This window comes from Hevea brasiliensis, chromosome 4 (assembly GCF_030052815.1).
Source record: "Hevea brasiliensis isolate MT/VB/25A 57/8 chromosome 4, ASM3005281v1, whole genome shotgun sequence".
Classification (NCBI taxonomy): Eukaryota; Viridiplantae; Streptophyta; class Magnoliopsida; order Malpighiales; family Euphorbiaceae; genus Hevea; species Hevea brasiliensis.
In genome coordinates this window covers 14,434,924-14,454,934 of record NC_079496.1, presented here as the reverse complement: position 1 = coordinate 14,454,934, position 20,011 = coordinate 14,434,924, and the positions used below count along the sequence as shown (strand labels likewise).

The 20,011-nt window shown below is 32.7% G+C and overlaps 1 protein-coding gene across 10 annotated transcripts in view; it reads right to left on the bottom strand.

The window, feature by feature from the left end:
• Positions 1-17,589, bottom strand: part of LOC110632725 (helicase protein MOM1) — a 30,233-nt gene extending 12,644 nt beyond the window's left edge. For 3 of the 10 annotated variants that reach the window (XM_058145382.1, XM_058145389.1, XM_058145388.1), the window contains exons 1-15: positions 17,329-17,589; positions 16,372-16,917; positions 15,470-16,103; positions 14,283-14,405; positions 12,109-12,249; positions 11,166-11,359; positions 10,160-10,287; positions 9,729-10,013; positions 8,788-8,937; positions 7,551-7,820; positions 7,205-7,345; positions 6,788-7,093; positions 6,005-6,178; positions 3,835-4,741; positions 3,405-3,658 (exon numbers count right to left, since the gene is read on the bottom strand). In XM_058145382.1, the coding sequence (XP_058001365.1) occupies positions 3,405-3,658; positions 3,835-4,741; positions 6,005-6,178; positions 6,788-7,093; positions 7,205-7,345; positions 7,551-7,820; positions 8,788-8,937; positions 9,729-10,013; positions 10,160-10,287; positions 11,166-11,359; positions 12,109-12,249; positions 14,283-14,405; positions 15,470-16,103; positions 16,372-16,903 (4,239 nt within the window). In that variant the 5' untranslated portion in view covers positions 16,904-16,917; positions 17,329-17,589. Of the gene's footprint in view, positions 1-3,404; positions 3,659-3,834; positions 4,742-6,004; positions 6,179-6,787; positions 7,094-7,204; positions 7,346-7,550; positions 7,821-8,787; positions 8,938-9,728; positions 10,014-10,159; positions 10,288-11,165; positions 11,360-12,104; positions 12,255-14,282; positions 14,406-15,469; positions 16,104-16,371; positions 17,004-17,328 lie in introns of those variants that run through there. The other 7 variants (XM_058145384.1, XM_058145385.1, XM_058145386.1 and 4 more) reach the window with 7 other exon arrangements.
• Positions 17,590-20,011: the final 2,422 nt, after the last annotated feature.

Here is a 20,011-nt window from a genome sequence, read left to right as displayed (position 1 = left end):
TTACAGTCAAAGTGAATCCCGATGGTACTGTGGCTCATCTCAAGGCTCACCTTGTTGCTAAAGGATATGCTCAGGCTTATGGCACTGATTACTCTGACACTTTCTCTCCTGTTGCTAAACTAGCTTCTGTTCGCTTGTTTGTTTCTTTGGCAGCTAGATATGATTGGCCTTTACATCAGTTAGATATCAAAAATGCTTTCCTTCATGATGATCTTCAGGAGGAAGTTTATATGGAGCAACCACCCGATTTTGTTGCTCAAGGGGAGTTAGGCAAAGTTTGCAGGCTCCGAAAATCCCTTTATGGCTTAAAACAGAGTCCTCGAGCTTGGTTTGGCAGATTCAGTGAGGTAGTTCAACAATTTGGTATGAAGAAGAGCAAGTTCGATCATTTAATGTTTTATAGACACTCTAAAGCTGGACTAATCTTCTTATAGTATATGTTGATGATATTGTTATTACTGGAAATGACTCTGCAGGCATTTCATTACTTAAGTCATTCCTTCATACTCAGTTTCAAACAAAAGATTTGGGTTTGTTAAAATATATCTTAGGCATTGAAGTTTCAAGGTGTAAATCTTCTTATCTCAGAGGAAGTATGTCCTTGATTTATTGGCGGAAACAGGAAAAATAGGTGTCAAACCATGCAGTGCACCAATGACTCCAAATCTTCAGCTCACAGCAAGAGATGGTGAACTATTTGAGGACCCTGAGATGTATAGGAAATCGGTTGGCAAGCTTAATTATCTCACAGTGACTCGTCCGGATATTGCATATTCAGTTAGTGTTGTAAGTCAATTTATGTCTTCTCCTACTATTAACCATTGGAAAGCTTTGGGGCAAATTTTATGCTACTTAAAGAGTGCTCTAGGTCGTGGTCTCTTATATAGCAATCATGGGCAGTTAAATATTGAGTATTTTTCAGATGCAGACTGGGCAGGTTCAAAGATTGATAGGAGATTCATTACAGGATATTGTATCTTTGTTGGAGGAAACTTAGTATCTTGGAGAAGTAAGAAACAGACTATAGTTTCTCGTTCGATTGCTGAATCAGAATATCGAGCTATGGCCCAAACTGTGTGTGAAGTAATGTAGACACGTCAGTTATTAGAAGAAGTGGGTTTTGAAAACTCATCTCCTGCCTAACTATGGTGTGACAATCAAGCTGCTCTCCATATCGCCTCAAATCCAATGTTTCATAAGCGTACTAAGCATATTGAAATTGATTGTCACTTCCTTCGAGAAAAGATTCAACAGAAGATCATTTCAACAGGGCATGTCAAAACCGGGGAGCAGTTAGGAGATATCTTCACAAAGGCTTTGAATAGGGCTCGGGTTGACTACATTTGTAACAAGTTGGGCATGATTAATATCTATGCTCCAACTTGAAAGGGAGTGTTATAGGAAGTCAATCTTATAATTATGTAACAATATTCTTTCTTAATTAGTTAGCATAATTAGTGGGATATCACCCCAATTAGAATACTTAATTATAGGATTCAGAATACTTAATTATAGGATTCAGAATACTTAATTATAGGATCCTTTGTATATAAATACCTTGTATCTCATTTAACAAAACACACAGAAAATATTCACTATAATAAGAAATTTAGCAATTTATTGATTGTGTAATATGTTAGACTTTTTAACATTGTGTATTTAATTATTTATTACTTTAGAATAAATTATCGCCTCACTTCACTTAGGCGAGCGCCTAGCACCTCAAGCGATAGAGTACCTTCTCACCTTAAGGGCAACTAGCGCTTTCGACAACACTAGGCGATCAGAGGAAGTAACTTGGGACCAAGCCCATGAGATTCGCCTTGAAAGAATTACAATACATAAGGCAAAAAACCTCAAAATTTGAAAAGATCTGTAGCTTTAATTTGCAAAAGTTTCAAACAACAAACTAGATTGAATATAATGCTACCGGGAGTAACACACAATCAAGACTAGAAATTGAGTAGCACAAAATGGACTAAAATAACAAGTTTTCCAGATTTTCGCTACAAAAGAATGTTGTAAGCATACATCACAGTTAATCCTATTACACCTTTACAAGACATGATACAATTACAAGAGGGCCGCCTGGGTAGCACGCTTATTATACGGCTAAAAGCATCCTAAGGCCCCTCTACTTGTCAGGTTTTGTCTATTAAGCCCCTATATTTCTATTGTATTGTATTGCATTACACCTTTTTATTTTTAATTTTGTCACACAAGCCCTCATTAACACTTAACAGACGTGAAACAAGTGTCACATGCGTCATTTAACTAGCATGGCTGGGTACAATTATTACCAAAATGATTTTTTATCAATTAAGAAAATTAAAAAAAAAAAGATGCTGGTAGATTGTAGAATCCCAGAATTGCAAGTGTAACTGTGCAAGACTTTGAGTTTGTGATGATTGTTAGCCTCGTGAAATCAAAGAATCTCTAACTTCCACAACCAATAGGCATCACAAAAAAATAAAATAAAAAATAAAAAATCAAATCCTTCCCAATCCCATAACCAAAATAGAGATTTATATAGCGAATAATGAACACCTGGAAAAAGAGAAAGTTGCAGAAAAAAAAAATCAAATCCCTAAACATCCCACAACCAAAATCAATCAAATCTCTCTTTCTTCCTCTGTTCAGGCATTGCAGAAAGAGTGTCACAGCAGTGGCATTGCAGACAAAGAACAAGAGATGCGGTGATGATTGAGAGAAGCTATGGATGTTGCTTGATGGTGGATTGAGAAAAGTGTGATATATGAGTGTCAACTGACAAGGAGAAGGCAAGGGTGGCACAGAATTTAAAAAGGATTTAATGTGTATAAAAATAAAAGTACAAAATAAAAATACAGATGGTTTTAGCCTTATGATGATTACAATGCTCGAAAGGATAAAATATAGAACACAATTTTCATGAGCAGAAAGAAAAAAGCGACTAGGAAAAGCAGGCATTGAATAACAAACTTTCAACAAAATTTAAAGGTACTTCCCATGGTAATGACATTCAACTTCGAATAATAGTTTTGAACTAAATTGATTTTAAATTTAAGCAAGTCCAGGATCATGCTCTTGGCTTGAAAATCCCTAGTACCTTAGTACCTCACTAAGCCTGTTGTTCCATTAACAACTACAAAGCTCATTAAAGGATCAAAGCTTGATTGGACAAAAAGCTTTATCTTTAAAGTAAAGTATTTAATATGCTTTTACGAATTCTCAGACCAAGTATACCAAAAAGTACCAATTGGATAGCATGACTATGGCACTAAAATCAATATCGCATGCATTATGCAGAAGAGAACACCTAGAGCTAAGCAACATATACAACAAATTAAAAGCAGAATAGAACCACTACATCAAAACAACATAAATAACAAGTTAACTTTCTTAGAGGGAAATGAAATACATACTGGGAGTTGTAGAATTTCACAAAGTTTTGCTATCTCCGGCTTCAAAAGAAGGTGGAGGTTCTTTTGCAAACTCTTCTGCGAATCATTCGAAATAATTCTTTCATCAAGCTTTGCCAGGTTAACTGCTGATACTTCTGACAAATTATTAGCCAAACTTGGGGCGGTGGAAGAATGGTTTGCATGACTCTTATTAAGACGAACAGTTGAGCCAGACAACAATTGACGCATATTTTGTGATGGAGCTCCCAAAATCCCTGAAGAAATGGGAGATACTTTGAGAAATTTAATATAGGAATCCAAAAAACTAAAATGCTTTCCTATTAATTCTCCAATTCCAATGCAACAAGAGAGGCCATCTTGAGCATGATGGAGATCAAAACCACCAAGTCAATCAAAAATGACATCAGCTATTTACATTTATTTATGTTACCTTCAAATACAGAAGGTTTGAGAGAGGATGGATCAACATCAATGTTGGCCACTTTTTTGCGCTTCTTCACAACTTCATTGACCTCACCTTCTGGTTTCCTGGATAAATCATCAACATTTTGAGACCTTTTTCGGTTCCTTTGAGAAGAACTAGAAATATATTTCCATTGTGGTTGTTTTCCCTCAAACAGTTTTTTCCAGAATATGTGGGGTAGCTCTTCATCCCTAGATTGAATTTTCTGTTCTCCAGGCAATGGAAAATCAGTACTATAACGTCCTTGATTTTGTTTAACTTTCAAAACCATAGATGAATTGCTTGTATTTTTTTCTTTGGCATTCTGAGAAAGTATGGTCAAGAACTCCTGGATAATGTCTTTGATAAGCAACTGCTCAAACAAGGGACTTCCACTGATGACGGGGGTACTACAACCACTGTGAAATTCATCCAATTTACTGAATAGATGTGAAACTCCCCACATAAGCAGATTCTGACTAGTGGCCCGGCTTATGCCCTGCAAATTACTGTCAAGAGTCTTATCTTCCTTTGCAAGGATCAGAACATTCTCTTCCACAGTAAAACAGGAATATAGGCGAAATATTTTTAACTGCTCAAACTGTGTATCAAGCGTTATCCTTTGCAAGTTCCTTAAATCATTTGGTGGGCTCCAATCACTACCAAATATGATAACAGTATCAACTGATGACAGTTTGATGCTGGGAAAACAAGCACGGTTTTCTAATAAAAACACGAATCTCCCTTTCTGGTTATTGAAGTTGTTTAGAGCAGCTTGCTTCCTTGTAGGTGAAACCAATCCATCAACACGTTCATAACAATCCTGACCAAACCTTTGACGCACAAAGTCCTCCAAAATATCTCCAATATTATCCTTCCCAGAACCACCACTAGACTGCCAATCAAAAACATCTTACAAAATTTTTTTACCAAAGCATAGAGCACATAAATGAGAGAGAAAGGAAGGAGGGGAGAAGTAATTAGAAAATCTGGGTCCATAAAGTTACATATCAAGGATTCATTTGGTTCATAGAATGGCATGGGACAAGATGGGAATAGAATACTTATTCCATATCTAATAGCTATACCTAGCTTTAGTTAAAATTTAAATGTGAAATACTATTCCATGGAACAGCTATTTTACATTTTTAATTTTTTTGTATTAAACTTTAAACTTATAATAATTGTCACATAAAAGAAATATTTTTCTTAGATGTGTGATATTAATTCAACATATAAGTGAAGAATAACTATTCCATTTACAATGGAATAACCCATGGACCTTTTGTGCAACTTTCTTTTCTACCATGAGCTGAGTAGGTATGGGTTCTCATAAAAAAAATAAAAATAAAAAAAGATCTTGGTCTATTGATCTATCCAATTTTGTTTTATGCCCACCTGTCAATAATGCACCAGCGACTATTCTATTTAGTCGTCTAGTAGTTCATTTCTTTGTTTATTCAAGCATAAACTTCCTCCCCCTTCCCTTCATTCGCATGTGACTTTAACCAAGAAAGAAAAGGAATCAGCATTTTGATTAACCCCTTTCCCTAGTCATTATCCACTGTGCTGTCTTTCACGCTTTAACTCATACGTAGACTTAACTTTTTATTTGTCTGAACAAAAAAAAAATGCCCCCTATGTTTGCTAGAACCAAACAAATTGCAAAGGTGATCAAGATGTCAAACATAACATAAATTGTATGTAACCACCACAATGGTCAACTTAGAAGAATAGAAAGACTATTCCCAACATCCAAACAAAAAGCATTTTGGTGTCAAACTAAAATCACCACAAATGTGACTGATTCAAATATAATCATTGAAACTCATTTTAAAAAACTTGCAACAACAAATCAATCAATTTAGCTATATAATTTTTTTTCCTTGAAGATTGCTAACCATAATTTACAAATCAAAGGTGTTTCTCAGAGAAACATAAAATTCAATTTTACCCCTTGCCTTTGTCCAGGTCCCAAAAAATAAGATTAGAATGCAAGCCGCATACATCAACATCAAACAACAGAACAGCATAAATATCAATTCAAGCATGCATATCACAGGAAGAGATAAATCGCAGGAAGAGATAAAAACAATGTATATGCAGGTAAATCAACAAAAAAGCTATATAACAAAGGGAGACAGTGTACAGCATATACCTGGAAAAGAATAAGCACTTTTAAACTTCTATTTCTTATCTCAAAAAGCATTGCATCAAGAAGTTGTAACTTGCCACTCGCTTTAATTCCAACATCTAAAATGTCAGAAACTGTACCATCTTTTGTCAATGAAGTTTGCAGCGGTGGATCCATGATGTAGGGATGATCACAGCACTGTCAATAATTACCACAGACATGACTTGCAACTGGAAACATATGAACTTAATAGCTTATTTATTTTCCTAGCCATTGCAAGAAATGCTAAACAATCTAAATCTCTAATAGATGCAAACAAAATGAGAACTTCAAATTTATATAACATAGGAAAAGCTCAAAGCAAAATATATTTACACGATTAAAGAATTGAGTAACAGTTTCTTAGTCCTCCAAAAACTTCAAATTATATTGCTTATCATAATTTCCACGAATAAAACAAAAAAAATTCCACATGATTTATATTTTATAATTAAAAAACAAAAATTAAAAAGACAGAGAAACTACATCACAACCACCACAGACCATGAAATCTGAAGCTAATGAGCCAATGCACATGTAGTAAAGACGATGGTAAAATTCTGAAAATTACTAATGTCCAGGACCACATAGGATTGATAAAATGTAAAATACAATATTCAAATATGTAGATGCTAAAATCACTAAAACCACATAAAAGAAAGAAAGAAAGAAAGAAGAAAGAAAAGAAAAAAAAAAAAAAAAAGAGTAAGAAAGAAAGAAAGAAGGGCTCAAGTCAAAACAAAATTTAAATCAACCAATCAGCCTAACCTTCCGAGTAGAGATAAGAATATCACGAAGTGACCCAACAGGATCATTCTTTGAGGATGAAAAAAGTGACAATTTCTTTGAAATTAGAGCATCACAATACTGCTCAAGTTGTACATTGGATATCTGTACAGGAACCCAATACTCTACAAATCTCAAAGAGTCAGACTTGGAAACATTGACAATATACTTTGACAACCTCTCCTTCAAATTACCAACCTTAAGGTTGGAATTAGTTACCAAACCTTCACTGCAATTTGCATCACTTTGACAATCAAGCAGAGACAGCAAATGCTCGATGACACTGTCCTGCAAAATTCAGAACAGAATAAGCCATCCTTTGGTTGTGTATGTTTTCCAGGGGAGTTAAGGAACTGATAGTCAAGCACAAGATAAATGCCATGCTCCTGTATACCACACCTTAAGTTGACCATTGACAAGGAGAAGCCTCATATCAGCGCTTAAGCTTTTAATTTGTTCAAAATGTGAAAATATTCTAGAGCGTTGGCACTCATCAACTACTATTGCTCCCCATTTTATCAATTTAAGCACATTTAGATCCTGCAGATACACATATAAAGGTGAATAATAAATTCCATGAAGAATGAACCTTGAAAAACCTGAATATGTGGCATAAACAATGTCCATATTTTCCCACATGGATGAGTAAAAGAACACACTCTCCCCTTTTCTCTTTTAACTAAGAATTCCAATGTTCTTCCCCAGTCCACATGTAAGACAGAAGATACATGCTGCAAAGAAATACCTCTGCAATAACTTCTGGAGATGTTATAAGAACCTCAAACATTATGCCCCCTCCTTCTTCATAAAACTCCACTGCCCTAATACTTCTTCGCACATCTTTGTTTCCATGGTAAACCACAGAATCAACAGATGGAGCCAATCGAAAGAACTCTTCATCCCACAAGTGCAGTGCAGTAGAAGTTGTGATGATCATAAAAGGCCAAAAGATATTGGATGAAAAGGATGAAATAAACGAAACCACTTTCATTATTCGATCCTGCAGACATAAAAACTGCTCATATTCAGGTGAAATCCCATTTATAGTTTTTTAAAAACTAGTTCTAAAGAATGGAACCAAATGGCATTTAAGAAAGTAAGAAACAAATAGAATGTTGCTACAACTGTTGGAATCGGTGAGATTTTGCTAAAGTTGTAGTTGTTGTTGGTTGATGTAATGTTTTTAGTTGTAAAGGAATGGTTGTCCATGTTTTTAGCATTAGATTTAGGAAGTTTGTATTATGCTTGGTGTGTGTTTGTTGACTTGAATAAGGCAACCCTTTTCCTATAAAAAGGAGACTGAAATGTTGTAGAAGTTTGTGGGAGTCGAGTGTCCTGATGGAGAGTTGAGAGAAGAAGAAGAAGAAGAAGAAGAAGAAGAAGAAGAAATTGTTTATTTAGTGCTTGTATTGTTTTTGTTTTATTAATTTTCTCTCCATCTTTAATCTCTCTTTTGCTGTTTATTAAGAAAGCTTTTGTTTTATCTGACAGAAAATATTTCTTGCTATCCCTCCTTTGTTTTTCCAACACAGTATCAAAGCATGAGCCTTCATTTTCCAACAAGAACATTAAACACAAATATGCTGAAAGAAGGGTTTTGCATCATAAAAACGAAAAAAGTCCATGACAATAGCCTGAATAAAGGAATTTGACAAAAATGAAGCCAAAGCTTTGTCCATTTTAGCATTGGGAAAAAGCTCATCTCTAACAATAATAATAATCTGCAATATAAGAAACTATTAAATATGATCAAACAATATAATTATGTTTTACAATTATATAATATATAATATATCATACATTCATATGCACATATGCATGAACAAACATAGGTCTAGAACTGTCAAGAATCTAATTCTGGTCTTTTATTTAACATCAATATATTAGCTCATCCTTAGGTTATTATACCCTGCATTTGTAAGAAAAACTAAACAGTGAACTAACTGGCAAGCCCAAATCAAAGTATAACTGATCAAACTCACCTGATCATCAATAATAACACCATTCTGCCACTTGTTGCAATGTTCACGAAGATTGTTGACAATGTCCAGATGATTATTATCAAACCCAGTCAAATCTCCAGCTGACAACTGCAATGATTTGATTGATGAACCTTTTTTTATCTCGAGTTTCTGCAGGTAATTGTCACAAACCAACAATGAAATATCATAGTTTAAAAGAACCTATATGCATAATAATTCCATCATAAGCTATCAATTGATAATAAATAATCCGTCAATTAAAAATAAATAATTAACTTCTTAACACATAAAACAAACGGTTAATAATCACATTACCAGATATAAGAACCACATAACTGGAAAACTTCCTCAACTAGTAAGACATCTCTTTGACTGTTTCACTTATACATTTTATTTATCAATAGACTCATTTATTTATTTGGAAAGTAAGATCAATACGCAGTCTCCAACATCAATAACTAAGTTCCTTGTGACATAAAAAGAGAGAGAGAGAGAGAGAATCCAAATGTAATTAGTCTCATATGGTCACCTAACCTGCTAGAAGAAGGCACATGATACAATTATATTAATTGTAAACGTACTTGATTTTAGAAATCCCACATATTGAAGGTTAGAATTGATGAGATTTTACTTAATTCATGAGATTTGTATCATATTGGAAAATCCCATGATTCAAGATAAGTGTTGAAATTCTCCCTTAATTTATGGTATATGTATTGTATCCTCCATTATAAATATGGACTCATGTATTGTGTAATTAGAATGTGAAGTGAATGAAAATGTATTGTATCCTCCCTTCCTTCCTCTCTTTCTTCTTATTCTCTAACAAGTAAAACTTCAAATTGGAACCTTTATCTAAATATATATATCTATAACAGAATATCAAAATTAAAAAATAAATAAAGGAAGATATATGGTTTCTCATATTCAACCATGCGCACCTTATCTATTCCAGACAAACGGCGTCTCTTTGCCTTCTCATGGAGTTTTTCATAATCTCTCATTAGGCTCTGAATTTTTGGCAAACTCATAAAAGAAGCATCTTCCAACTCCCATGTTGCAAACTCATAATCAAGACCACGCCATTTTACAAGCCACTCATTATGACAATCTGAAATATCATTAGCATGTCCCTTGTAAGTCTCATCATGTTGCCTGGAAGAGACTACCGATCGTTTTTGTAGCAAACGACGTGGCTCAGTCCACTCCTGCTTCCATTTTGTGACCTGTAGAACATGAAACTTTGAAAAAAGGAAGTGGAAAAGTGGTAATTTGTAAAGGAAATAGCTAAATTCTAGTTTGTCAGCATTTTCTGCTTGTTCAATCATCCAATGAAGGGAGCGGAACATCAAAACACACTATAAATTTGAACCTGTTTTTTTCGGATGAATTTTGAAACAAGTGAAGGAGCTTCAAGAAGCAGTTGGCATTCTGGTACCCAACGATTGTGAACATGAGCAATACCTTTGTATTTAACAAAAAATTGCTTCTTTGGCAATCCTGGACTCAGATATCATCATACCAAGAAATTATTATCATTAACCATGCAATCATTAACAAGTTACAAATTCAGAGCATAGCTAATAACTTCAAATAATAATTCAAGACTACTCAAGGCACAAAAGCAGGGTATTTATGAACTTAAGCAAATGGTTCCTACCAAAACTTAAGTGTCCATTTGGTTCACTTTCTTTTTTGCTTTTCATTGTTTTAAAAAGCAAAGCAGAAGGTAATGTTTAGTTAAATAACAATAAGCAATATTTAAAAAGCCTAATGACTAAAAATTACAAATCTTTGCATGCATTTCCAATTTTAGCCAAAACATTTACTTTTATTAATTTGATCATCAACTTTTGACATTTGTTACAAATTTAGCAATCAAGTTTTTTAACAAGTGAAAATACATGAAATTGCTAACATGCCATAATGATAAGAATAAAACATTTATATTTTATTAATGGGCTCCACATTTGTAATTAAAAAGATCTTTATGAACTAAAAAACCTAGTTCAACATAAGCAGTTTTGGGTACAAATAACTCAGTTGCTAAAATTAAAACTAATGCCAAAGATTGAGGATCAAATTGATAAAATTAAAAGCTTTGACTAAAATTGGAAATGCACATAAAGATTTGGATTTTTGTTGGTCATTTGGCCTATTTAAAAAGCCAAAATTTATGTTTTGTGAAAATTAAGTAATTTCTTAATTGCCATTTTTTCATCTAAGTAAACTTCATATATTTATAAAATATACTTTCTTATTATCGCATTTGCTGTCTAGAAAAAACAAAACTCCTAAAAAAAGAAAAGTACTTTCTGTGAAGTAAAAGAGAAAGCAAAACAAATGGATACAGAGTTATGTACAATATTTTCCCATACCATTTCCATCTGATTCCTCCACTTCCTTATAATCCCATATTGATTCTACTCCCTCTGAAACAGAATGTACGCCTGATTTTATCTTCTTCCTTACACAAGCAAGACAATACCAAACTTCAAGAGGAACAGCTTTCAAAGGAGGATTTAGACAAGAAAGATGGTAGCTTCTTTTACACCCCCTTCCCTCACAACACCTGAAATTGCACAGGATAAACATAAAAAAAAAAAGGAATATGCATATACATAGACACGTATATATACAAACATATTGTAAGTGCTGAAAATCAAGGCAACAGTTACATGTAAAAAAAAGGCCAAAAAGGAAATGAATGGAAAACCATCAATGTTTGCTTGTGCATCAAGTTCTCCTTCATTAGACCAGTTTTTTGTGTCTTTTACTTTGATGCCTTCAATTGTTCATAGGCATCATTTAGTTTATCAACCTATCATTCATCTTAGCTTTGTGTGTAATTCCTGCATATTTGAGTTGCAGACCTATGGCACTCTTTTCGCTCAACAAGCAATAAAGAAATAAAAAAAGCAAATGCAAGTTTGCATGCACAAATTCACAGCCTACATATAAAATAAAAGACTGTTGGTGAAATATGAGAACACTGGCATTGCGCATGCAATATGAAGCACATATTTTCCTAATTATCTGACTCAATATATAAACATAAACATAGCAACAAAGCCTAATTATGCTAAACACTATAGTACAACATCTGCCTTCATTACGAACATTAACCCATTCACAGGGCAATGGCAACAACAACAATAATTATAAAACCATAATTTCTATCTATTATCAATTCAGACATCTTATATCCATTTGTTTCACAGTTAAAGCATTTTAATCCAGTCTTAAATATTCATGTGGTTTAACTTCCAAGGTTCATCCATTACTATGAGACATTTGTAATGAGAAAGAAGAGTTACCCACAATATCGTTCCACCAAGCTTGCAAATGAGACATGCATTTTGATTGCCATCTGGTTGAAAATCGACGGCAGACTCTTTATATTTCAAATCGGTAACGCATTGTTCAGCATGTCCTGTGGTAACACCGAGTCCAATTCCCCTTCTATCCTAATGCAACACAACAAAACAATGACACTATTCTTAACAAGATAACTGACTTATCTAGAATAAATGGAACAATATTCATGTGTTCTCAAAATAATGGTGCAACATGAGATCAGAGACAACTTGACCTGCATAAACAAACACCAATAGCATTTGAAATATAAAGTGTATGTGTGTGCATGTGTGTGTGTGTGTGTGTGTGTGTGTGTGTGTGTGTGTGTGTGTGAGTGTGTGTGTCTATATAAGAGAGGGGGAGAGGTACCATCACAAATCCAGCTAGAGATGTAAATGATGAAAAAGAAACCATTGAAATTGTTCAAATTTAAAATGATAGAGAAGATAAGAGAAAATAACAAGAGAAGGATTTACATGGTTCGTTTACGTCAACAGACACAAAACCTCAAAAGGGCTACATTTTATTCACTTGTGTGTTTAACATAATACATAAGAGTCCATATTTATAATGAAAGATACAAGATATATATGGCATGATATCAATAAACCATATATCACTCCTAAGCCATTGATTTTGCTAAACAAATACATGATTTTCTCATAATCATGAGATTCTTCAATATGAAACATATCTCATGAATTAAGGGAAAATCTCATCAATTCCAACAAAAATGTTTACACAAACTTGTAAATTCTCAAATATAATGTTTTTCAAAAAGATGGATCTTTTCAATTTCACTAATTACACCCTCATGCGAACTTCAATCATATACTAATATAAAACTGAATTTTAAATGGACTAATAGAAAAGGCCAAAAGAAAGTGGAGCACATTAAATCTACAATATATAAAAGAGAGAACAAAATGAAATGAAATGAGAAAGTACATAAGAAAATGAAATGAGAGATCTGAAGCCCAAATGAATTACAAATTCCATAAACAAGTCAAATAAACTCATCACAATCAGAGACTTGAACTCCAGAAATAATTGAAATGACAGAGTCCCACATTGGTGGGCAAAGGAGAAGACAATGGGTTTATAATGATGGAGCCCATCAAAATTAAAATGGCTTAGGCCATTTTAACAAAAAGGTGAGACCCATCAAACCCAATTTGACAAAATTTATAAATTGACTAAAAAAACCCAACACTCCAATCCATAAAATTCTAACATAGTATCAGAGCCTGCATGTTCAGCTCATGATGTGTTGCAAGTGACAAACCCAATCTAGGAAAACTGTAGTATTTGCCCTTAAGGGGAGTGTTGGAATGAGAGAATCCCACATCAGCGGGTAAAGGAGAAGAAGATGGGTTTATAAAGATGGAGCTCATCAAAGTTAAAATGGCTTAGGCAATTTTAACAAAAAGGCAAGACTCATCAAAACCAATCTCATAAAATTTATAAATTGACTAAATTAAAAAGCCCAACACTCTAGTCCATAAAATTCTAACAGAAATAAATGTCCCACTTCTACAAGAGGTTTACTATTCCATTCCTGACAAACTCCAAAACTAAAAAGGATGCACATTCTTCCCACAATGTGGTCTTTCTCCTTAGCCACAACCTGTCTGAACCCCAGAATCTAACTACCACTACCACATTACGCATAATTCAGTGGACCCCAATAAGTGAAAAGACAACAATTTGTAGAAACAAAGGCGTCAAGCACAAGCAATCTGCCAAATGAAGACAAAAGGACATGAGTTGCATAAATGTGATGGTACTTCTATGCTAGATAATACAAATGCAAATATGCATACCTTCTGATATTTTTAACAAAATTTTGGGGGTCAAGATATACCCCGTAACATAAAAGGGAGAGTTTGAAAACTTCATGATATTCCAGCTGGTTGAAGGTTTTAAGTTGCTTAGTAATACAATTGTTGCAGGATAGCATAGGCAATTAAAAGTTTCTAGCCATCTTGAAAAGGATATGCAGTGAGAAAGAAATCACTCTTATATAGTTCCAAGTTTCAAGACAAAGTTTGAAATCACAAGAAATAGCTGCAATACAAAGAAAATATCAAACTGTATTCTTACTCCGTATCATTCTAGCATCAAAAGGAGAACAATACCTAATACATAGAAAGAGAGGGTAGGAATAAAAATCAACCTCTGCAAAAGAGATACCACGGGTATCCTGGTCTAAATTTGCATTACAAGAACAAAGGTCTTGCTGTTTTGAATCATGGCTGACCCTGCAAAGCATGCAAATAAAGATATTTTTAAAAATTACGTCAAATAATAAAATGACCATTCGATGCTTAAATGTTTGCAATCCATATACATAGGCACTATTACAACTATGAATTAAGCATTTACAGCTACAAAGACCACTTGAAACTGTTGGCATAGTTGTGCTATAAGTGAACCATTATACATGTTTGCAATTTGTAGAGAAACAATACAGCTCATAAAGAACTCCAAGGATGAATTAAACAAAGCAGATTACATGCTTTGTTTAATGAGACCACAAATTCAGGTATGATGCCTGAGTTAGTTAAGGTATGAAACTTAAATTCTTTGCACAGTGCCTAATTTGCATTACGTCCAGCCCCAAAAACTTTTCTTGTTCAATTGCACTTATCAATCCCACCCTTATACAAACCCTAATTGTTCACCTAAATTTCTACTCATTCTAGAACTCTAGTAAACCAAAAATCCAGCCTAAACAACCAGCCCTGAAAGCTGTCCTACATTAATGAGCCACTGATCAGCAAATGATAGATAACTCCTCAACCAGAGGAAAGCTAGGGCAATGTAACTCAGAGTCTGTCTAATGTTGAGATTAAAACCTGCTTTTCCAAAAAGCACTATTTTATATGATGTTGAAAAAAGCAATTTGAATTTTAAAATTATTATTTGATTGTTTTGGAGTTTTTTTAAATTTACCCTAAAAATAATTTTTAATGGCCTCTGATCAATATATTGAATATGGTAATTTTCTCAACAATAGTACCCTATACCAATTTCCAAACGCAAAAATGGCAATACAAAAACGGCGTCACTTACTTTAAGATTTATGCGTACATGCATAGATGAATAACACCAGCTCTTCACTTAGTCATTGAAGAACCACTAAAAAGTAAAGACAATCAATCTAAAAGAGCGTCCTACAACTTCTTCAAGTTTAACTGGTTATTTAATCCTATATCCTATTTTTGCCAAAAGCAACAGACTGCACTAGTCTATTTAATTATTTAGTAAAATATCTTCCAAAGAAACAGAAAAAGCCACAGGATGAACTTATTCATGTAAGTACCTTTGCCTCTTAAAACATGTAGCACATGTCTCTGCCAAATCATTTCCGTCTGGAGAAGAAATGACTGTATCAGCAACAGAGGTGCAAATATCTTTGCTTGAAGCCACTGCAGCATTGTGAGAATCCAAGTTAACTGTGTTCCTTTTCCCTTTTAAAGGTGTATCCTTGTAACCACTCTCCAATCCAACTTCGCTACCTGCTGGCTCGTTATTCAACATATGATTTACTGACTCAGGTTGCAACTCTTTATTTGCCTTTTCAGCAACGTCATCAAGCCTTCTGGACATCGTTTTGTGACAAGAATACTGGGCACAATCATCTCCCTTAGATTCTTCCATTGCATCTCCAACTTCTGACTGATGAGCTTCCCCCTCAAGCCTTTGATTCTGGCTTAAGTGGAAAGGCTCCAGTCCAATATTATTTTCCAATATCTCATTGGCAGGTTTGCTTACACTACAATTGGATTCTTCCAAAGTTCTTTCGAAATCTCTCCCACCAAAGACTTCCTTCAGCTTCTGCACCTTCATTTGGCTGCATTTGTTGCGGCTATCAACATTCTTGTAAGCAACAGCTTGATGGTTGCTACTGTGGTCGTGAGATAACTTATCCTCCTTTTTCAGCTCTTTGCAATCACCTAAAGAATCAAGCAAAATCATATAATGATTAGAAAATGCTTGATCATTATTGCTTCGATATAAAACAATTTCCTTGTAAGACATCTGCATAATATAAAAAAGAACAGTAGTTCAGATGATGCTCTAATTCAGTTGATGCCTCATATTTGTAACGCGTTGTTCTCAGAGAGAAGAATTTGCAAAGAAATTCTGGATTGATAAATAAAGTAAAAAAAAAAAAAAGGCAAAAAAGAAATAAAATAAGAAAAAGAAAGAAAACTTGGTTACCTGCCACATTAACTTTGTTTTGTTGCGGCTTGAATAATGCCCTATAAGCACGAGCATCCAATCTCTTTTTTCCTACCTGAACAACTTTGTTAACCTGTCCCTTGCTTTTGCTAACTTCTATAGTTTCGTGTGTCAACTGTTTCACACTCCTCTCCTTTTTTAGCTTTTTCTTCGTAACTGATAAGCTCGAGCTTTTATTTGACTTCTTTGATCCAGAAGAACTAGAAGAGGATTGCTGCTTACCCCGCTCAGACCTTCTCAGAGGACTTGGTGTACTGTGCTTCTCAACTCTCTCTGAATTTCTATTAACAGAAGGAGTTGGAGTCCGCTTCTCAAGTCGCTCAGACTTTCGAGTACTTGGAGGACTCGGACTCGTACTTTTCTTTAATGGTGTTTCTCTGACTGACCTTCTCAGACCAGATGTATTCGGTGTTTCAGCACCTGAACTAGTTGACGGTTTGCCAGCAACCCCTTTAGAATTACTGTTTTCATCATCCTTAACTTTGCGACTAGATTTAGTATCATTCGCCATCCCCTAAACTCTTTCTAAGAAAGAACACCGCATGAGAGACTACCAAACTAGATTTCAGAATAACTAAAAAAAATCAAACACACACACCATCAATCATCTTCTGCATTAGAATGAAAATTCAGAATCACCCATAAAATATATTAAACTTAAATTAAATACCTTTATTTAAAAAAAGCACACACAAGCAGCATGCAATGAAGAGAAATACTTGCAATTGGGATTTGAGAAAGGGAAATTATCAAATCATGACAGAGAAAAGTGAATATAGCACTTGCTAAGAAAAATTTCCCATATGTTTAATTGAATGTCAAGACTTTAACAACAATGCTACTCGAATTACTGTGTGTGCCAGTGTCGCCCTCAGAACATTGATGAATACCAATTCATAAGAAAAATATGAATAAATAAAATCAAAGAAATTGTACCTATCTGAGAAAGCAATGGTAGGCAGGAAGGGTGTTAGCGTGAATGCCTATATGAGAGAACACGGGGTACGGCTTGAGAGAGTATCTGAGAGAGCTAGGGTAGCGACGACGCGAAGGTAGTGTGTTGCCATCGCTATGCACAAGACCAATTTGACAGAGAGGCTGTGAGAGAACGAGATGACGAGAGAGAAAGAGAAAGCGCAATTGAAGGATAGAGAGACGAGAGAAAGAAAAGGGGGGTCTAGGATGGGATTTCCAGAATGGAGCGAAGGACCATTGATATAAATATTTAATCAAATTTGAGCATGTATAAAGCTTTTTTAATTAATTAAAAAATATTAAAAATTAATTTAAAATTAAATTTAACAAATTTTAATTATAAAAAATAATTTTTAAATAGCTTTTAAATAAGCTTTTTAAAATTTACACTTTGCTGCGGATGTGAATTTTTTTTATGCATATATATTTATTGTATTAATATAATTAATAAAAATATATTTTTCTTGAAAATATATTTAATTTTCTTTAAAAAATTATGTTACATATTATTTATGTGTAGATCATAATTCAAGTGAAATAAAATTTTAATCATTCACTATATTTTATATTAGTTATATTAGCTATGTGAATATAATTTAGTTTAAAATCAATTAATATTAATAATATTTATTTATTATAATATGTAGAATGAACATATAATTTCAAAAGAAAAAAAAATTAATTTTAGAGTATAGTCATAAAAGAAATTAACAATAATGATTGTTTAAAAAAAAGTAATAAAAAAATGTATCTAATATTATTCTTAAAGTAATAAGTTTATTATATAAAAATAATGTATATGCACATTGTTTTAAAATATTTTTCATTATTAAAAAATAAATTAAATATAAGCAAAGTAAATTTAATTATTTATTATTTATAATCATACATATAATAGACTAATAACTCTAAATATATATTATAAAAAAATTATGAATATTATTTTTAAATATTTTAAAGATTATTATTATTATTATTATTATTATTATTATTATTATTATTATTATTATTATTATTATAGCAAGAAATAATAATTTTAATTAAAATCTTATCATTTTAAAGTAGTGTTTATAGAAAAAAAAAAGTTAAATAGATTAATAAAGTAAAATTTATTTTCTTATAAAATAATATAATCTTTAAAATAATTTAAAAAAATAATAATAACGGATACAAATTAAATAATTAAAAATAATTACATTGAAAATAAAAAAATAAAATTTATACGAAAATCAATTTACTTATGAATATATAAATGATTTAAATATTATAATAAATAAATAAAATTTAAAAAATTTAATTAATAAAAAATAATACCTATATAAAAATTTAAAAGGAATTCGAGCGTTTATTTTAATTTAGAAAGTTTAATTAATTAAAAGAAATGTTGTAGTGGGTCCAAAGATATCATGTAGAAAATAAAAAGAAAATATTAATTTTTAATAAAAAATAAAAATTAAAAAAATAAATTAAAAATAAAGAAATGCAATAGATAAAATTATCCCAACGTTATTATTAATCGATAAATTTCAAAATTATTTTAATAATAATAACTAAATAATTCGAAGGCAATTAAAATTAAAATTTAAATTTAAATTATAAAAAATAACTTTATTTAAAAATTGTTATAAAAAATTTAAATTATAAAAAATTCATAAATTTTATTTAAAAAAAAAAAGATTATTTGATGAAACATATAAAAATAATAACACTTTTAACTCTTAATCTCTTTGCGATTGACACGTGCAATACATAACAGGAAAAACAAAAAAGGGAAGTGGAGGGGATCTTTTAAGGTTGCTCTCCTTTAATATATAGCAATAATAATGATAATAAGTAAAAAGGATAAAATAATTGTCACGACCTAACCTATCGGTCGGACTAAAGGATAAAATAATTGTCACGACCTAATCTATGAGTCGGACTGGCATTAAAATTTGAGCAAATTTAAAGCCCCTGATGTCCGTAGTAAGCATAACTATTCCTTAACCCAACTCTAAGGCCCATTTGAGCCCAATTTCAAGGATTCAACTAGAACTAGTCTGCCAATAAAATGGACCATTTAACATGGAGTTTTTTATTATCCCGACCTGTAAACACAATATATAATAAATTGGGGAGCTCAGCTTACCCTCCACATAATCAAAATGCCATAAAAATAAATGGGAGCTTAGTTCCCTCATCAAGTCTAACATACATGCATTTAATAAGTTTACAGGTCCAACATAACAAATATATTACAGACCAAAATCAAATAAATATTTCTAACATATGCAAAATTCTAAGAGTTAACAGAATTATACAAACATTATAGACATTAATAGACGACCTGTGAGGGAGAAATGAAGGTTAGAACTCAACAAAAAATCTCCTGTATCATGGAAAAATAGATGAACAGGAGTAAGCGTTCGATTCAAAGAGTAAAATATCAATTTTAACCATAATCTCTATAACTATCTAAAGTTAATGCACCATGTGGAGTGCAATACAACATCGTCAAAGATTTTATACAAAACACATCAAAAAGGCAATTTCGAGCACTCACACACTCAACACTGTCAAACAATACATATATGGGAGCTGATCCCCTATACAGCCCTCTTAATCCAACCTCTTCCAGTGAGTGTCTTTCAAGCTGGACTTTCGC